This window comes from Panthera uncia (assembly GCF_023721935.1).
Source record: "Panthera uncia isolate 11264 chromosome C1 unlocalized genomic scaffold, Puncia_PCG_1.0 HiC_scaffold_3, whole genome shotgun sequence".
Classification (NCBI taxonomy): Eukaryota; Metazoa; Chordata; class Mammalia; order Carnivora; family Felidae; genus Panthera; species Panthera uncia.
This window is the reverse complement of record NW_026057584.1, coordinates 60,324,017-60,342,518: the sequence shown is the minus strand read 5'-3', so window position 1 is coordinate 60,342,518 and position 18,502 is coordinate 60,324,017. Positions and strand designations below refer to the sequence as shown.

Below are 18,502 nucleotides of genomic sequence, written 5' to 3'. Positions count from 1 at the left end.
TACTCAACTTTTTATTCAAGAATCCCAAGTACAAATATGAATATTGGTGGGAGTTCAAATCAGTAAATGCCACAGTGTAATTAACTTTCATTTCACAGGTGGGAAGATGGACAGAACTGGAATAGAGAAGTGAGTCAGTAGTGGTTACTCATCTAAATGAAAGCATTCTAATGCCCTGAATGCCCAGGATCACAGAATGTTGGAATTGCAAGGGATTTTGGATGTCAGTGGTCTAGCCTTTTATCTTGTTGGTCAGTATGCATTTATGTCATAAATTGATGATTTTCGAGGACACATACTGGCAATTTTTAATCCTTCTAATGTCAGTGCAATATGGTATGGGAGAAGCCAAATCCACTGGCAGGAGGTCAGTGGATGAGCTGTATAACCTGTGCAAATTCATATCTGCCTCATTTCTAGTGCATCCTAGATACATACCTTCTATGCTGAACTTATTGAGTATATCCTCACTGGATTTCACTATGGTGGTGTCACCTGAGTCCTTTCCTTTTCCTTTTCCATCTAGTTGCAGGGGAACAGAACAGATTTACCATATTCAAAAACCCTCTCCCTGGAACTGATCTGACTTTGAAAAAGGTGGAGCTTGAAGTAACCTGTGGGAGTACTTTTCATTCTCATCCTTGTACATCTTAACTTACCTCAGTGGAAAACATTATTTCTCTTTATCTTTTAAGGTGACCCAAAAGCATCAGAAACTGGGTCTCCAAGAAGTATAGCATGTGTCCTCCAATGAACTGCCCAAATCCATTCTCTTTGAAAGTAAAAATATCAAAACTATGTAGTCATTAAAAAGAATCAGTTTGAACTAAGTGTTTGAGATTTGATGTTTGCAATGAGTGCAAAAAGCAAGTCCTAACAGTAGGTATGTGAGTCCATTTAAAATATTTTACACATATTTGCCCGTAAAAGGCATGGAATGATGCACTCAGTGGTTGGCTGGAGAGTGGGACTGTGGTGTGCAGAGAGGGTTAGGAAGCGGACTTGGGCTTTTTCCTTTATATATTTCTGAACTGTCTGGATGGTTCACCAGGTGTGTACTTCAATTCTTAAAAAATTAATTAGGAATCATCACACACATTCACCAATCTTTGCTGCATTAGAAGTCCGGGAAACTGTTAAAGTCTTGGTTTAACTGGTTCCATAAAGAGTTCAATTGCTTCAGGTTCTTTGCTGGGCACCAGGCTACCAAGATCAATAATGCCTGGTCCACGACAGGATGGAAATCTGCCCCAAAATGCAGATAAGAGAAAAAGAGAATTTGGTCAAAAAAATGGGCACCGTCACAGTAGGGATACATCAGCACCCTCACTTGTCTCACAATTGGCCTTCTGTAGGCTTCGTCTTTTGGCAGAGCCACGGGCAGACGTCATCCTCTCATTCTTAAAAGTCAAATTTAGGATTAAGACTCCAGTTAATACCGCTGAACGGGAATCGTCCTTGGGGAAAGAGAAGTCCCCCGAACATACCCACTGGGGTATCCAGAATTGATTTTGCAGCTGCACACAGATTCCTGTCTTGTCTGAAGTCTCTGCTGAGTAAAGGACACTCTGGGACAGCAAAGGGGCAGCTGGTGACTTTGAACCGAATTTTACCTTTCAACTCAATCCAGGGAAATTGCCAACAGAGTGGCCGACGATGCAAAGTGCTATGTTGAACGCTAGACTGTGTTGTATTTTTTTCCTCCCAACTTCACGTTTCCATGCACCAAAATGTTGATGCTACAAATATTGGATGCCACGCTTACCTGACAGGCTTCTTCCATCCCACCTGGGCGCGGGGGCTCTGAGCGAGAGCGCGAACCGTGGCTGGAGCCCGCCTCTCGCGGCCGGAGCGGGTTCGGCGGGCCGCGGGTTCCCCTGCCGGCCCCAGTGCGGGGGCCGCTTTGCTGCCGGCGCTCCCGCAGTCAGCCCCCCGCGCGCACGCGCGCTCCCCCTGGGGCGGCCCGGGCGCCTCCAGTCTTCGGCTGGGCTGCGACTGGACAGCTCCGGCGGGCGGGGCGGGGCGGCTAAGGAGTTGCTCCGCGACCACGTGACCGGCACTAACATGGCGGCGCCCAGCGGCGTCCACCTGCTCGTCCGCAGAGGTAAGCACCTGGAGGACAGACCCGCGGGAGGTTGCACTGTAGCTCACTCGCTAAGCCCTCGGGTTCAAAGGGTTACACACCCGCTCTCAGACATCTCGGCGCACATGAATGTACTTTCAGTTCTACCGATACGCGCAGGCACACAGGCTGACACATTGACACGCCGCAGGAACAGATAGACATATTTGTTCACTCGTCGCTTGCCTGGACTCCGTCACTGCCTGGCATCTATTCGCCGTCACTCCTTGAGATTTATGAGATATTGTCTGAAGTTTTCTTTCCCCACCTCAGTTGTCTGATTCGCGATAAACCTATGGGAAATCTAAATGTGCCTGGATACCCAGTTGCCAGAGAGAAAACAGTTGGTGTTTGTTGTATCTGTTGGCATGCTGCAACACGTCTTTTGGGACACTTGAAAATTGTGATTATTCTCGTACAGTGACTTAAAGTTAAGAAGAGGAGAAATTATGTCTGGGTACCTGTTAGTAGGTGTTATCCTTGCGTGCGTGGTGAGATTTTAGTAAACGTGCAAATACTTTTGCAGGTAAATTAGGGAAATCCTTGTTGGATTTGAACTAGTTTCTGAATCTTGGTTAGAAAGAACTAGGAAGTTGTTTCAAGGATTGGGAAAGAGGGGAGCCGACATATTTGGAGGGACTGCATAAGTGTCAGGTCCTGTGAAGTGAACGTTATTTTCACAGTAAATAGCTACCGTATATTAAGTGCTTTTTAAGTACATGATACTGTGTCGGCACCTTACACATGCTAGATACTTTTATTTTTTTCTTCATTGTTTATTTTTAAGAGAGAAGCAGGGGGAGGAGCAGAGAGGGAGACAGAGGATCCGAAGCGGGCTCCTCCCACGAAGGGGAGCTCTTGACCTGAGCTGAAGTCCCACGCTTAACCGACTGAGCCACCAGGGCGCCACTGCTAGATACCTTTTAAAACCTAATGAACTAGTGAGCTAGTGCTCGCTTTGGTAGCACATATACTAAAAGTGGAGGGGCTCCTGGGTGGCTCGGTCGGTTAAGCGTCGGACTTCGCTCAGGTCATGATCTCACGGTGGTCCTTGCGTTCGAGCCCCGCGTCGGGCTCTGTGCTGACTGCTCAGAGCCTGGAGCCTGTTTCAGATTCTGTGTCTCCCTCTCTCTCTGCCCCTCCCCTGTTCACGCTCTGTCTCTTTCTGTCTCAAAAATAAATAAACGTTTAAAAAATTAAAAAAAAATTAAAAGTGGAATGATACAGGAAGATTAGCATAGCCACTGCACAAGGATGATATGCAAATTCTTAAAATGTTCCATATTTTTTGGGGGCGCCTGGGTGGCGCAGTCGGTTAAGCGTCCGACTTCAGCCAGGTCACGATCTCGCGGTCCGTGAGTTCGAGCCCAGCGTCAGGCTCTGGGCTGATGGCTCGGAGCCTGGAGCCTGTTTCCGATTCTGCGTCTCCCTCTCTCTCTGCCCCTCCCCCGTTCATGCTCTGTCTCTCTCTGTCCCAAAAATAAATAAAAAACGTTGAAAAAAAAATTTAAAAAAAAATGTTCCATATTTTTTGGAATTAAAATAAAAAAATTAATATTTATTTATTTATTGAGAGAAACAGAGTGTGAGCAGGGGAGGAGCAGAGAGGGAGGGAGACACAGAATCCGAAGCCTCCAGGCTCTGAGCTGTGAGCATAGAGCCCCACACGGGGCTCCCAACTCACAAACCTGAGATCATGACCAGAGCTGAAGTCGGAGGCTTAACTGACTGAGCCACCCAGGTGCCCCTAACATAATTTTGTTTTAAATAAATAAAGGAAAACTGTACTGTGGAAAAAAAAAAATAAAACAAACCCAGTGGGTTAGGCATTACTCCCTGTTTGCAGATGAGAAAAGTAAGGCAGTGACTAAGGTCACACAGATTGTGAGGGGCAAAATGGTGTTTGAACATGACCGATTTTTTTTTTTTTTTAAGTTCATTCCTCTGCACTGCATGGCATCGTCTCTCCATACAAATCAATATACAACACTCAGATGAGACAGGAAAAGTATGATGAGTGTGTGAAAAGTAAGAGGAAGATGTTTTTAGAGAGGAAGGAGCTTGGTTGGCAGATAGACCTCAGTATTTCAGCGTTAGTGGAGATGAGCAAGGAGCCACAGGAAGATTTGAAGTGAGAGGTGTAAGCAGAAGGTGATGTAAGCAGTATTTTGGACTAGTTGGATGGAAGAGTGCAAATCAATGTAAGAGTGCAGCCTTGTGAAAAGGGGCCCAATTTACATCTCTTAAGATCTGGGCTCCAGGCCAAGCTCTGTTTACTAATCAAGTTATTTTTCTGTTTCCTCTTTTGACAAGAAATAATGGTGTTTAGACTTTTTTGTTTGCTGCAGGTAATGGTGAAGAGGATCTGGGGAGATAGTCAAGGTGGAGGAGAAACCAAAACACACACACACATATATATTATATATATGCACACATATGTGTGTGTGTATGTATGTAATCCATGCAGATTACAGAAATAACATATTAATCTCTTTTTTTGTCACTTATGATTTTGACAGATGGTGGTTCAATCTTGGAAAAGGCTGCTATAGGGAAACCGGGTCAGGTTATTGGTTCCTATAACCCATCGCATTCTATCCCATAGTGCTGCAACAACTGTAAGAGGGATCTTCTGATTAGAACAGGGAGAGAAAATGTATCATCAGGAAGAGATTTAGTGACTGGGAAAGGTCCCCTTTATGGACTATCCATAATTAGTTTAAAATTACAGGCAGGTTGTCACAAGACAACCTGGTACAAACCACCTGCTCCCCACCCCCCAGGGTGGAAAACGAAGGGTAAATTCATGAAGGCTCCTCTCCTCTCTCATCCTCCTTTTCACACACTTAAATTGATGGACATCAATTCACTACAAGTCTTTCTGTGTCAGGTTTATCATTAGCATCTCTCCCTCCTGGAAAATAGAAAGAAGACATTTTTTAACCTCTTAAGAAGGACATGAGGTTTTTCTGATGACTCTCCAGCTCACTGTAAACCTCCTCTCAGCATTCCCACTCCTAACTAGATTGTTAATTCTTGTTCAGCAGGAACTATTGTCATATCTGTCTATTTTAACAAACAAGTAACTGGGTCAGAGTTATACTCATTAAACTTGCTGAATTGAGAGGCTATTAAGACTTGTTCTCTCCCATGATGGGTTAAGGGATGGGTAGAAACTATGAGTAGTGACATTGGAAAGGAGAAAGGACAGATCAGTCTCTTGGAACCAAGAGGTAAGGTAACAAGAGCCTTTGAGGGATGAAAGTATTCCCTGGTATTAGCACTGGCAGGAAGTCCCAGATCACAGTACATAATCCCTACTCTCAGGCCCCAGGAACTCTTCCTTGCTTAGTCTTTCACTCCCAGTCCCCACTTACTAGAATTCTTGTTTCAGTTCCTGAAGGTACTCCACAAGATCCTTTGTGTGGGAAGGAATGGGGAAGGCAAGTAAGTGGGGGCATACTTTCTCCTTTACACTTTGATTACTTTTATGAGCCAGTCTCTCCTGGCTTGTCTTCTATCAGTCTGATTTTCCCAGACTTTCACTAGTCTCTATCTATTGTTAAGTTTCTAAATATTATTGTTCCCCAGGGTTCTGTCCTAACCCCTTATCCCTGTTTCCTCTCTCTGTTGTCACCAAACAAATTTATCTACCTCAATGACTGTCAAATCTAGATGATTTTTTTAAACATTAAAAAAAAAATTTTTTTTAATGTTTATTTATTTTTGAGAGAGAGAGAGAGACAGAGTGTGAGCAGAGGAGGGGCAGATAGAGAGAGAGACACAGAATCCGAAGCAGGTTCCAGGCTCTGAGCTGTTAGCACACAGCCCAACGCAGGGCTTGAACTCATGAACCGCGAGATCATGACCTGAGCCGAAGTCGGACACTTAACCAACTGAGCCACTCAGGCACCCCAAATCTAGATGATTTTTTAAAAAATGAACAGAGTATCTGCTGGAACTGGACACCAGGCCTCAATGCCAGCTCTCTGTTGGGCATCTTTTCCTAGATGTCTCATAGGCCTCTTAACCTCAACATGTCCAATATGGAAATGATTATTTGTCTCCACATCTCCTTCCTGTGCCTATAGCCTCTATCTCCATTAATGGTATTACCATCCAGTCAGTATGTAAGTGAAAGCATTTGAGTTCTCTTAGTTCCCACCGTTTCTTTTCATTTCTCTGTCCAGTGAGTTAGTAAATCCCATTTGATTGATTGATTGATTGAACACTAGCAGGGAAGGGTCAGAGAGAGAATCTCAAGCAGGCTCCATGCCATGAGTTCAGAGCCTGACATGGGACTCAAACGCACGAACTGTGAAATCATGACCTGAGCCGAGATCGAGTCAGACCCTTAACCGACTGAGCCATCCAGGTGCCTCTTTACTTATTTATTTTTAATTCAAGTATAATTAACATACAATGTTATGTTAGTTTCAGGTGTACAGTATAATGATTCTACAATTCTGTGCATTACTTAGTGCTCATCACTATAAGTGTACTCTTAATCTCAGTAAGTCCTATTCTAGGATCCCTCCAGTTTTCTGTATGGTCTCAGTACAAGTCTTTACCATTCTTTGGCTAGGCAGGGCCTTTATAATTGATCTCTACCTCAGGCCATCCTCTTCCCCACAGCCACAGTTATTCCTCTAAAATTCTGATCTGATTATGATGCTTCCCTGCTGAAAAACTTCTGGGAACTCTTCATTGCTGAGATAAAGTCTGAATCCCTTAGCATGGAAAGCCAGCTGTATCACAGTCTGGCCTCACTGTATCTTTTCAGCCTCATTTCCTGTCAGTTCCCTATCCTCATATCTCTGCTAAGGTTTACCACTGTGTGCCTTTTTAATTGTGCTTCTGAAGTGTCCTTTTTCACCTGACGAACCCATTCATCCTTCAGGGCCACACCTAAGTGCCATCTCTCCTTTGAGCTTTGTTTGCTTCTACCCAGCTAGACCAACCCACTCTGCTTATATAGCACTTGGGGCATAACTTTACCATAACACTTGTCACCTAGCATCAAAGTATGCCCTCATCTCTAAAAAACATTAGTTTACACCTCTATCTCCCTGCTAGAATGGGAGCTTCTTATAGGCCTGTCTTACCTTCTTTATCTATCTCCACAAAGTTTGGAGCACAGTGTCTGCACATAGTAAGTACTCTCTTTCCTAACTGAATGAAAACCCTTCAGAATGCAACCTCCTATAGAAATATTTGTGCACAGGAGTTGTCTGGTAGGCCTGAAGAATAATTATCTCAAAATGTCAGTTTTCTTCACTTAACAGGCCTAGGTGGTGATTTATTTTCTTCCTTCCTTCTTCCTTCTTTTCTTTTTCCTACCTTCCTTCCTTCCTTCCTTCCTTCCTTCCTTCCTCGCATTCTTTTTTATATTTCATCTATCTCCAAGAATAAGGCAGTTTTACTTCTGCGTATCTTTTTTGGCAACTCTGAGAATTTCCATTCCAGGTAATTTGAATTGTGAATCACACTTACGATTAGGAAAAAAAAAAGAAGCTGAAATGGGGGAAGGGAAGAAATCTAAAAGACAAATGCTTGAAGCTTAAGCAGTATAGCCATGGGAGAGGTGAAGGATGGTGATGGAGGTAAACCGTTGCAGCTAAGCACTATCCTGCTGTCCTTCCACAAGCCATGTGGAAGTTGCTGAAGCTGTGAGAGGAGAGCGGGCAGACTGTTGGCGAGTCTGGCATAGACTCTAAGTAAGGCATAGCTGAAGGGTGTGTGAAATAGTTTGGCCTTTCCAGAGGGCTGTGTGGCGATGGCTGTCAAATGTAAGATATACACGCCTTTTACCTAACAATTCTGCTTTTAAGAATTTATCCTAAGAGAACAATAGGTTGAGTATGAAAAGGTGTCTGAACAAGATTTTGTGTTGGTAATATTGGACAGGATCTGAAATGTCCATTGGTAGGAGAAGGGCTACATAAATTGTGGTTTATCCATGCATGCTGCTGCATTTAATGGCTGTATAGCAGCTGTTAAAAAAGATGATGTCAATGTACTATAGACATAAAATAGTCATTGACACATTTTTTTTAATGTTTTATTTATTTTTTGAGAGCGAGAGCGTGAGCAGGGGAGGGGCAGAGAGTTGGGGGAACAGGATCTGAAGCAGGCTCTGCACTGATAGGCTGACAACAGCAACCCAGATATGGGGCTCGAACTCACAAACCAAGAGATCACAACCTGAGCCAAAGTTGGACGCTCAACCGACAGAGCCACACAGGTGCCCCGTCATTGACACATGTTGAGGAAAAGAAGGCAGGGTATAGAACAGTGTATCCCACTTATGTAAAAGCATGTATCTTTTCTTTCTTATGTGTAGATATGCACAAAGTGATATCTAGAATAATGTTCACCCAAATGTTCATAATTGTTATTTCTAGATGGTGAGATTAGACTGATTTTCGTGTTTGAATTTTATATGTTGAGCATTTTTATTATCCAAATACTGTATATCCAAATAGAATATTTATATCATTATTCATTACTATAATTTAAGATGTAATGCTACTAATATTTTATTATTGTTTTGTTTTAGCTTAACAAATGTGAAAAATATTTACAAGTGCCTCTGTTCATTTGTGACTCAAAGGCCATCGATTCTTCCACTGAGAATTCTCTTACCATAGTGGTTTTTCACAAATTTAACCTCCAGGAAGGGGAAGGGCTGTTGTACATCATAAATTAAGTATTTTTTTAAAGATTTTTTTTGGAAAATTTTTTAATGTTTATTTATTTTTGAGAGAGAGAGAGAGACAGAGACAGAGAGGAAGAGAGACAGAGCATGAATGTGGTAGGGGCAGAGAGAGTCGGAGACACAGAATCCGAAGCAGGCTCCAGGCTCTGAGCTGTCAGCACAAAGCCCGACGTGGGGATCAAACTCACGAACTGCAAGATCATGACCTTAGCTGAAGTCGAATGCTTAACCGACTGAGCCACCCAGGAGCCCCAAAGATTTTTTTTTTTTTTAATTTTTTTTTTTTTAACGTTTATTTATTTTTGAGACAGAGTGAGACAGAGCATGAACGGGGGAGGGGCAGAGAGAGAGGGAGACACAGAATCAGAAGCAGGCTCCAGGCTCTGAGCCATCAGCCCAGAGCCCGACGCGGGGCTCGAACTCACGGACCGCGAGATCGTGACCTGGGCCGAAGTCGGACGTCTAACCGACTGAGCCACCCAGGCGCCCCAAGATTTTTTTTTTTAAGTTTATTTATTTATTTTGAGAAAGAGAGCAAGTGCAAGTGGGGGAGGGGCAACGAAAGAAGGAGAGAGAATCCCAGACAGGCTCCGCACTGTCAGTGCATATAGCCTGATGCAGGGCTCAAACTCATGAACCATGAGATCACGACCTAAGTAGAAATCAGATGCTTAATGGACTGAGCCACCCAGGCACTCCATGTATTAAGTATAGTACTTTAAACTTCTGTCAACTGACCTGAGATTCTTACTATCTTGTATATCTTCTGTAGGAAAATGTATCTTCAACTTTGCCAAACCAAGTCAGAATTAAGTTTTGGGATGCAGTCTGTGCAATTTGGAAAATGCTAATGTAATAAGGAGTTTCCTGTGGCTTAAACTCTATTCAGGTTGATAACCAGAGAATGAAATGGATTTTTGCTATATGATATTTTTTAATAAATACCTTTCAACCCTATTATAATATGGCTTGTGATATACTCATAGATTAAGGCCTACTTAATAATCAAATCATGGCCCTAAATTCTCTAAAGTCAGACATATCCCTAAAGCCATATAGACCCGTCTGTTTATCCTCTGCTTGAAACAGCTTTCTATGACACAGATAGTTCCTGACTCCCAATGAAATTTTAAAATCTCATGCACGGTGTAGGAGACGTAGACCCTCAATGAAGAATACTTGCAGTGATTAAAAAAAAAAGAAAAGTGATGTTGACCTGTATTTGTTGACATGGAATGATGTCCCCAACATCTGTTGTCTGGAAAAAGCAAGTTATAGAACAGTGTAATACAATCCCATTTTGTAAAATAAAACACCAATATCTTCATGTGTGTCTAAGTATATAACATACAGAGAGAGAGAACGGCTAAATGTTCTAAATATTCAGTTTTTATAAAATGCCCACTTTCCCCAAGTGTTGGAAATCTTTGAAAATGCAGAGTGGATGCCACATACCTTAGGGAATTTGGCAAACAAGGGAGGGGAATAATATGTATGCAGAGCGTCACTTGAACATCTTATTTTATAGGTAAAACAGCTTTTTCTTGTGGAGAGTCTCTTTTTTAGCTCTTGAATATGGAGAACTTCAAACATACACAAAAGTAGAGAAAGCTATAAAATAAACTCCCACCTATTCATCACCTAGTTATAATAATCACCACTTATGGCCACTCTTGTTTTATCTTTACCCCTAGCCACTCTCTCCCCAAAACTGGATTTTTTTGAAACACATCCCAGATATATAATTTCATCCATAGATTTTTCATCATGTATCTCTAAAAGACAGGGAGCCCTTTTTATTTTCTTCATATATTGTACTTACCAGGTCTAGAATTTTTGATGGATTCTTTTCTTATAGTTTCCACTTCTCTGTTGAGATTTCCCAGCGGTTCACTCATTATGCCCATCTTTTCCAGTCAGTATTTGAAAATACATTTTTACTAGCCATTTTAAAGTCCTTATCTGTTAATTTTGTCACCTAGGTGATCTCAGGGTCTGTTTCCGTTTTACTGACAGCTTGGTTTTTTGTACTCTCAGCTATTTCTTTTTATTTACAGTTTGTGTTCAATGCAGATCAATAATCTAACACGAGAAGTTACTATGAATCAAAGCATAAATACACAAACACAATATACAGTCTGAAAGATGTAGAGCATTGAGATAGGAAACAAAAGGGGAACATAGTAGCTTGAGATCTGTTGGATAGAATTGTAGCTTCCTGAAGAGGAGAAGAAATTACTTTGGTTATCAAGAGTACTGTGGCCAGATTAGATATTGGAACATCAAAGCATCAGTGTGGAACCATGCACACAAAAGACCTTAGGGAAGGTCTACTTTTAAAAAGTTTTCTGTGCTTTGAGGCAGTTGTGAAAAGATTGTCTTGCCAGAGTCAAGCCCACTTTAGGTTTAGGATCAGGTTCTAACTTTCTAAATATACTGACTGAGAACAGAAAAGTGTTCCAAATATAGGTATTCTGATTGAGTTTTTAAAAATTTTACAGAAAGAGTATAGAAGTCTGTCTGAATTTAAAGAGGCTTACAGTTTTCACTTCCCAAATAACTAGAGTTACAGTTTTGGCTCCTGCGTATATTTGCCTTTTTTATTTCAAGGTTTGGCAATTGTACATTCAAAACAGGTAAGTTTTTACATTGTAAAAAGTATTCAGCATATGCAGAAATAAAAAGCATTTTGAAATTAGTTGAGGTCAATGTACTGATTCTTTGGAATCAGTTTAGCTGAATAAGTCTGATGCTCTTGTTGAATAGGAATGGGTGACAAGCATAAGCAAAATTTATGCATTATGCTTTGATTTGGGGTAGATTCCAATCCGTCACTGGCCTGGCACATGTTAATTTCTATATAAAAAGTCAAATGCAATGTCAAACCCAAAGCCTCAGAGAGAAGAGTTCAGTTCTCAAAGAGAACAGTGATAGCTTAACAGTGGAAAACTGTATCCAGAGTACATAAGCATTAAGTTAGTAATGCTGAAACAATGCATTGAGGATTTTCAGTAACACCCAGAAGTTTCTTCTAATGTACAAATAAACAGGATCTTGGAGAGCTTTTTGTATTGCCTGTTTTATAGCCTTAAAAGATTTAATGAACCAAATGAAAAATGAATCTCTGGGGCACCTGGGTGGCTCAGTTGGTTAAGCATCTGACTTCGGCTCAGGTCATGATCTCACAGTTGGTGAGTTCGAGCCCTGTGTCGGGCTCTGTGCTGACAGCTGAAAGCCTGGAGCCTGCTTTGGATTCTGTGTCTCCCTCTCTCTCTACCCCTCCCCCACCCGTGCTGTGTCTCCCTCCCTCCCTCCCTCCCTCTCTCTCTCTCTTAAAATAAATAAACAATTTTTTTAAAAAAAAGAAAGAAAAATGAATCTCTGTTCCACATTCCATCCTTTATCTCTAGGTAAGATAAAATTGATTCTCATTTTCAGAGTAGAGTTTGTCGTGTCCAGATGTTTTAAGCCACATGGAAGTAATCATCTCTTTCTTAACTAATCTTGGATGTTGTCCCTTCATCTTGTAGTGAAACCCCACTGGACATAATATTGATAGTCATCATCTATTCAAACCCTTTACATGCTCTTCACACCAATAAAATTTGGGATCCTCAACACTTTCTGTGTCAATAAAATAAGGTGTGGAATTAGCAGATTCAATGAAAATCTGTTTTTTTCCTCGTCACACTGGATGTCCAGATGCCATTTGAATTGGGTTTAGAAGATGGGGTAGTATGGGTGCTTCTTGACTTGAGTCTCTAAACAGAATAGACATAGAAAGGAGAATGAGATTATAAGGAGACTAGCTTTTGACTACAGAGCACCACCACGGTTGCCTTGATGGTGACATTAGCTGGATTAGGAGCAACTGAGATATTCTGGGAGGAATTACTTGAAAGTGATACAACAATTATTTGATTCGAATAAATCTGTCTGGGTAGGAGCAGTGCTAGAGCATTTGCTCCAGTCTGAGCTTGGCCACCATCACTTTGCCCTTGTCCACTGCATTGTCATTGGTCGTGGCACATCTCACTGGATGCTGGGTGAGTGGAGAACGGCTGGCTCGGGGCGGGCACAGGTGAGGTCTACTTTTTCTTCCTTGATGGTGGGTTACATTTGTCTGCTTCTTTATATGTTATCTAATATGTAATTGTATATGTGACATAATGAATATTACCTTGTGCAGATTATGTTGTTTTCTTAAAATATGTTGAGTTTTGTTCTGACAGGAGTTAAATTACTGGCAAGTCTTTTTGATTCTGCCAGACTTGGTTTAATTCTTTGTTAGAGTGAATCTGTTTGTTTTGCCCTAAGAGCTAGAGCGCAGCCCTTACTCTAGCGCAGAGATGAGCAAACTTTTTCTGTAGAGGGCCAGGTAGTAGTAAATATCTTGCGCTTTTGTGGACTCTATGGTCTCGATCGCAACTATTCAATTCTGCCAATACAGTGCAAAAGCAGCACAGACAGTATGAAACAAATGAGCATAACTATATTCCAATAAAATTTTATTCACAAAAACAGACAGCGAGCCAGGTCTTAATCTGTCCACCCTTGCTCTGCTAATGCATGGTTCTTATTCCTAAGGCATGGTCTTTCTGAGGTCTCAGTGAAAAGGTCTGAGCCTTTTTAGCTCGGTGAGGTCTTTCTACTCTGTTTGGCCTGGGACTCCAACTTTCTCAGCCCTGCAGCCTCTGGAATCCCTGTTCACTCTCAGCCTACAGCAGCCACTGTCTGCTTGGCCGTGTACCACTTTTCCAGTACTGTGACACACAGATTCCAGCTGTGTCAGCCACCAGACCTCTGCTGCCTACCTCCCTAACTAAGCAGTGAGGTCCTGTGGTTGGCTCAGGTTCCCCTTCCAAATGCCACAGTTGGAATGGTATCCTCAGGCAGAACGCTGGGGACAGTGTGGGTTCACTTTGTGTATTTGTTTATCCTCAAGGTTTACCATCTTGCATAGTTTAGTATCAAGTGCCAAAAAAATAGCTCCTTCACATTTTGTCTAGTTAATTTAGTTGTTAAGAGAGGAGGGCATTGTAGTACCAGATATATGTCAACATGGCCAGAAGAGAAAGTCAGATTTTTTTTTTTTAATCTGTAGGTTTACTTTCCCACTCTTTGGTCTTTTTTTTTATATTGAAATTTATTTGTTTAAGCAACTGGTTAGTACGTCTGCCATATGGAGCTTTCCACATTCTGGATTTTGCTGATTGTATATCCATTGGGGTCATTGAAAATGTTCCTCTATAAACTGGGAGTTAAGATCTCAGGCCTGACCTCATTTAGGTTAGACTTTTTTGGAGACAGGGGCAAAAATACTCCATAGGGTGTTGCTTTTTGTGATGTTAGTGGCCCCTGATGATCATTACTTGGCTCCATTAACTCATTTGGTATTTGTAAAATGGCAATATTTTAATTCAGTCATTCTTGCCTGATTTATTATAGAAAATGTCTACAGAGAGAAACTTTCTCATCAAGTAATTAATTACCCTGATAGACCTCATCCTGGAAAGGAAAGTTAAATGCTTGATTTGTTCTCTTTATTTACCAGTTTTTAAATAGCAAATTTATCCTCCAAAAGCGACCAATGAATTGTTGTTCAGAGTAATGTGGGTTTATTTTTAATTGTGTATCTACTTCTTTAGTTTTATGAAAGTATATGAAAGGATCATGCAGTGTTGAAATATAATCCTGGGGGCGCCTGGGTGGCTCAGTCAGTTAAGCGTCCAACTTCGGCTCAGGTCATGATCTCATGGTCCGTGAGTTCCAGCCCCGTGTCGGGCTCTGTGCTGACAGCTCAGAGCCTGGAGCCTGTTTCGGATTCTGTGTCTCCCTCTCTCTCTGACCCTCCCCTGTTCATGCTCTGTCTCTCTCTGTCTCAAAAATAAATAAACGTTAAAAAAAAAAAATTAGAAGAAAAAAAGAAATATAATCCTGAAGCAAGATTGCAAGATTGAAGGTAGAAGACCAAAAGCTATTGATAGAAGTAGAATTTTAAAAAATGAATTCAGGGAATTCTTACTATAATTTCATGTTAAAATGGAAGCTTATAAGGTAAGAAAGCTTACCTCTGAATGTCCCCCAGAGCTTGTTGCAAGCCGAGTCTCATAGTATTAGTCCTTCACATTCTAGCAAGAGGGTCAGTTTTGTATCTAGCAAAATGTCAGATCTTGTGCTTACAATAAATATGCTTCTTAATATTGAAAGGGTGATTGTATAGAGGATGAAAAGGCAAGTGGGTAAAGATCTGATTTTGAATTTTATCTCTACAACTTATTATCACATGAATAAAAAAAGTAACAATTTTCCACTCGGCTTTGCCGTGAACCTAAAACTGCTCAAGAAATTAAGTCTATTTAAAAAATAACTGAACCTCGGGCGCCTGGGTGGCTCAGTCGGTTAAGTGTACGACTTCGGCTCAGGTCACGATCTCACAGTTTATGGGTTCGAGCCCCACGTCGGGCTCTGTGCTGACAACTCAGAGCCTGGAGCCTGCTTCAGATTTTGTGTCTCCCTCTCTCTCTCTCTGCCCCTCCCCTGCTCATGATCTGTCTCTCTCTGTGTCTCTCAAAAATGAATAAACATTAAAAAGGGTTTTTTTTTAATAACTTAACCTTTCTGAATTTCACTGTTTTCATCTGTTAAAAAAAAGGAAGGAGTATAAAGTTATTGAAATCAAATGAAAATTAAGTGAGAGGACTTGTGAAGACACCTAGCACAAGAAATGCCCCTTTCCTTTTTGGCAATTGTTTTCCAATGAAGCAATCACAAGGCAGCTCAGAATCAGGGGAGTGGACACAGGAGTCCTGCCTAATGGGGTAAGTGTCAATGACAATCTAGGGCTGTTTCTGGAATGCAGTGGGGAGGGAGAAAATGAACTTCCCAAATATATACAAAATTTTATCTATATGAGCAGTTTTCTGAAAGAAAATATGCATGACTTTCATTAATTTTTTAAAATAAGATGTGATTTGAAAAAAAGAAGCATTTCCCTTAGACTATCAAAATTCTTTGATACTCATCCCATGGAAAAGTGGGGTCTATGTCCCCTCCCCTTGAATCTAGACTGTCTTGTGACTGCTTCAACCAAAAGAGAATGGGGGAGGTGATGCTATGTGACTTTCAAGGCTGTCATAAAAGGGGATAAAAAGGGATGCAGACTCTACCTTGTTCACTAGAACAGTCATGCTTAGAGCCTAAGTTGTCTTGTAAGAAACCCAACTACCCTGGGGCAATCGTGCTGTGAGAAAGCCAAGCCACTTGGGGAGGCTACTTGAAGGTGGTCTGGTCAAGAGTCCTAGTTGTTGAGTCATCCCATCACAGGCACCACACATGTGACTGAATGTGCCTTCAGATGGTTCCAGCCTTCAGCCATTGAGTCATCCTCAGCCTTCAAGTCTTCTTGACATCAAGCAGCTTCAGACATTCATTTTTTAAATTTCTGACCCAAATAATCCATGAGCACAATAAAATTATTAGATTTTTTTACACTGTTAAGTTTTGATTACCTCGTTACACAGCAGTAGTAACTGGAACAGATTATAATATTTAATAGCTAGCAGTAACTCAATTTTCAGTAGAAAGCCAATAAAGAACCACTTGGGAGTACATGCAGGCATATGTACATACAAATCTCCACAAATCTTGGAGTATAGGTTCTCACCAGGTAAGGTATTTATAACTTATTCATAGCCTCAATGAAATTTATCAGTCTGGAGAAATTTTTATCATAAGTGATAATACTTAGTATTGATGGGTGACATTCCACCTTTACCAGGTTTCCAGGAGACCTGAGCTAGAAAATTAACCAAAGTCAGATTTGTCAATAGAGAAATATTCATTGAGAAAAAGCAAAGTAGTAGTATTACTATTGGGCAGAATAGAATTTAGGGCAAAAAGCATCGAAAAGAACAAAGAGGTTCATGCACCTTTTCTCTCTGTACATTCACCATTCTCTTAATGATCTCATCAATCCCATGATCCATTAAGCTGTCAACTCCCATAGTTATGCCTCCAGCCAAGACCTTTCTCCTGAATTCTAAGCTCATACATCCAACTGCCTACTGAACATTTCCACTTGGATGTCTAATAGACATCTCAAAATTAGCATGTCCAGAATTCCAAAATTGGATTTATAATCTCTTCCCTAAAATTTGTTCCATTCCAAAAACTTCCCTACCTTAGCTGATGGTAATTTTGTCCTATCAGTTTCTCAGACCATAAACCTTTGGATGACCCCCCAGTACTTTCTTTCTCTCCCTCTCTATCTAATCTGTTTAAGAAATCCAGTTTACAGGGCACCTGGGTGGCTCAGTTGGTTGAGCGACCAACTTCGGTTCAGGTCATGATCTCATGGCTTGTGAGTTTGAGCCCCGCGTCGGGGTCTGTGCTGACAGCTCGGAGCCTGGAGCCTGCTTCAGATTCTGTGTCTCCCTCTCTCTCTCTGCCCCTCCCCTACTCATGCTCTGTCTCTCTCTGTCTCAGAAATAGATAAACATTAAAAAAAATTTTTTTAATAAAAAAAAAATCCAGTTTTATCTACCTTTAAGATTTAACCCAGAATGCAAACATTTTTGTCTTCCCCCTACTGTCACCATCTTGAGCTGAAACACTACCATATCTTACCTGGATTACTGTAATAATCCACTGCCTTCTTCCTGTTTCTACCCTTGCCCTCCTCAACTTGATTCTCAATGCAACAGCCAGACTGATCTTTTAAAAAAGCCAGATCGTGTCACTCTTTTGTTTAAAACTTGTTTTACTTGGAGTAAGAGCCAAAGTCCTTATAATGTTCTATATTATACAATATAATAACACTCTAACACACTGTACGATTTACTTATTTGTCATTTTTGTGGCTGTTAACTATCTCACCCACCAGAATGCAAGTTCCATAAGGAGAAGGAGTTTTGTTTTGTTCCCAATGTATCCCAAATACCTAGAACAATGCCTGACACATAATAAGCATTCCATAAAGATATTTTGAATGAGTGAATGAAAAGTGGTAGTTAATGTTGATACAATAAAGTTATTAATAATGAATCTTTATGAATCAAAAAACATGATAAAATACGGAAAGCAAGAGCTGTTAAAAGCAAAAGGATAAAACCACAATCATAGTGGGAAACTTTAGCATGCCTCTAATTTGGCAATTTCAGTAGACATAATAATAAGGTTACTAAAGTTCAGAATGTTATAATTAGTAAATTTGATTTAATATTAAATTTGATACTTTGAATTAAAGATTGTTTTTACAGATATACAGGATAAAAGTTGATGTAAAACCTCAATAAGTTCTAGAAAGAAAAATTGTATGAACCACATTCTCTGATCACAAAGCAGTAATGTACAAGTTAATGGGGAGAGAGAAGAAATTTGATCCACATGTTGTGGAAACACAAAAGGAACCTAGATAATGAGGAATGTGATGCTAACACTGTAAAGGACTTGGAATCTACATTTCTTGTCCTCTGTGAGTTCATAGTCCTTTAGAGGAATCAGACATATAAGTCAGTTACTGCCACAGAGTAAGATAGATGCACAGATAGATATAAACAAATGGTGCATTGGGGTCATCCAGTAGAGACTGAGGAGTCTTCACCTTCACAGAGAAGACTGGGCTCAGTTGTGCTGTGCAAGGAGAGCCCGATCGGATGAAG

At 41.0% G+C, this 18,502-nt stretch overlaps 1 protein-coding gene and 1 non-coding gene across 2 annotated transcripts in view; both read left to right on the top strand.

Annotated features, from left to right (window-relative positions):
• The first annotated feature begins 1,518 nt into the window (after window positions 1-1,518).
• METAP1D (methionyl aminopeptidase type 1D, mitochondrial) overlaps window positions 1,519-18,502 on the top strand; it is an 88,564-nt gene continuing 71,580 nt past the window's right edge. Inside the window, exon 1 of the mRNA XM_049615533.1 lies at window positions 1,519-2,104. Coding sequence (XP_049471490.1) covers window positions 1,753-2,104 — 352 coding nt within the window. The 5' untranslated portion in view covers window positions 1,519-1,752. The remainder of the gene's footprint in view (window positions 2,105-18,502) is intronic.
• On the top strand, window positions 3,309-3,411 carry LOC125911975 (U6 spliceosomal RNA). The gene has a single exon (XR_007454551.1). It is a non-coding gene; the product is annotated as a U6 spliceosomal RNA (small nuclear RNA).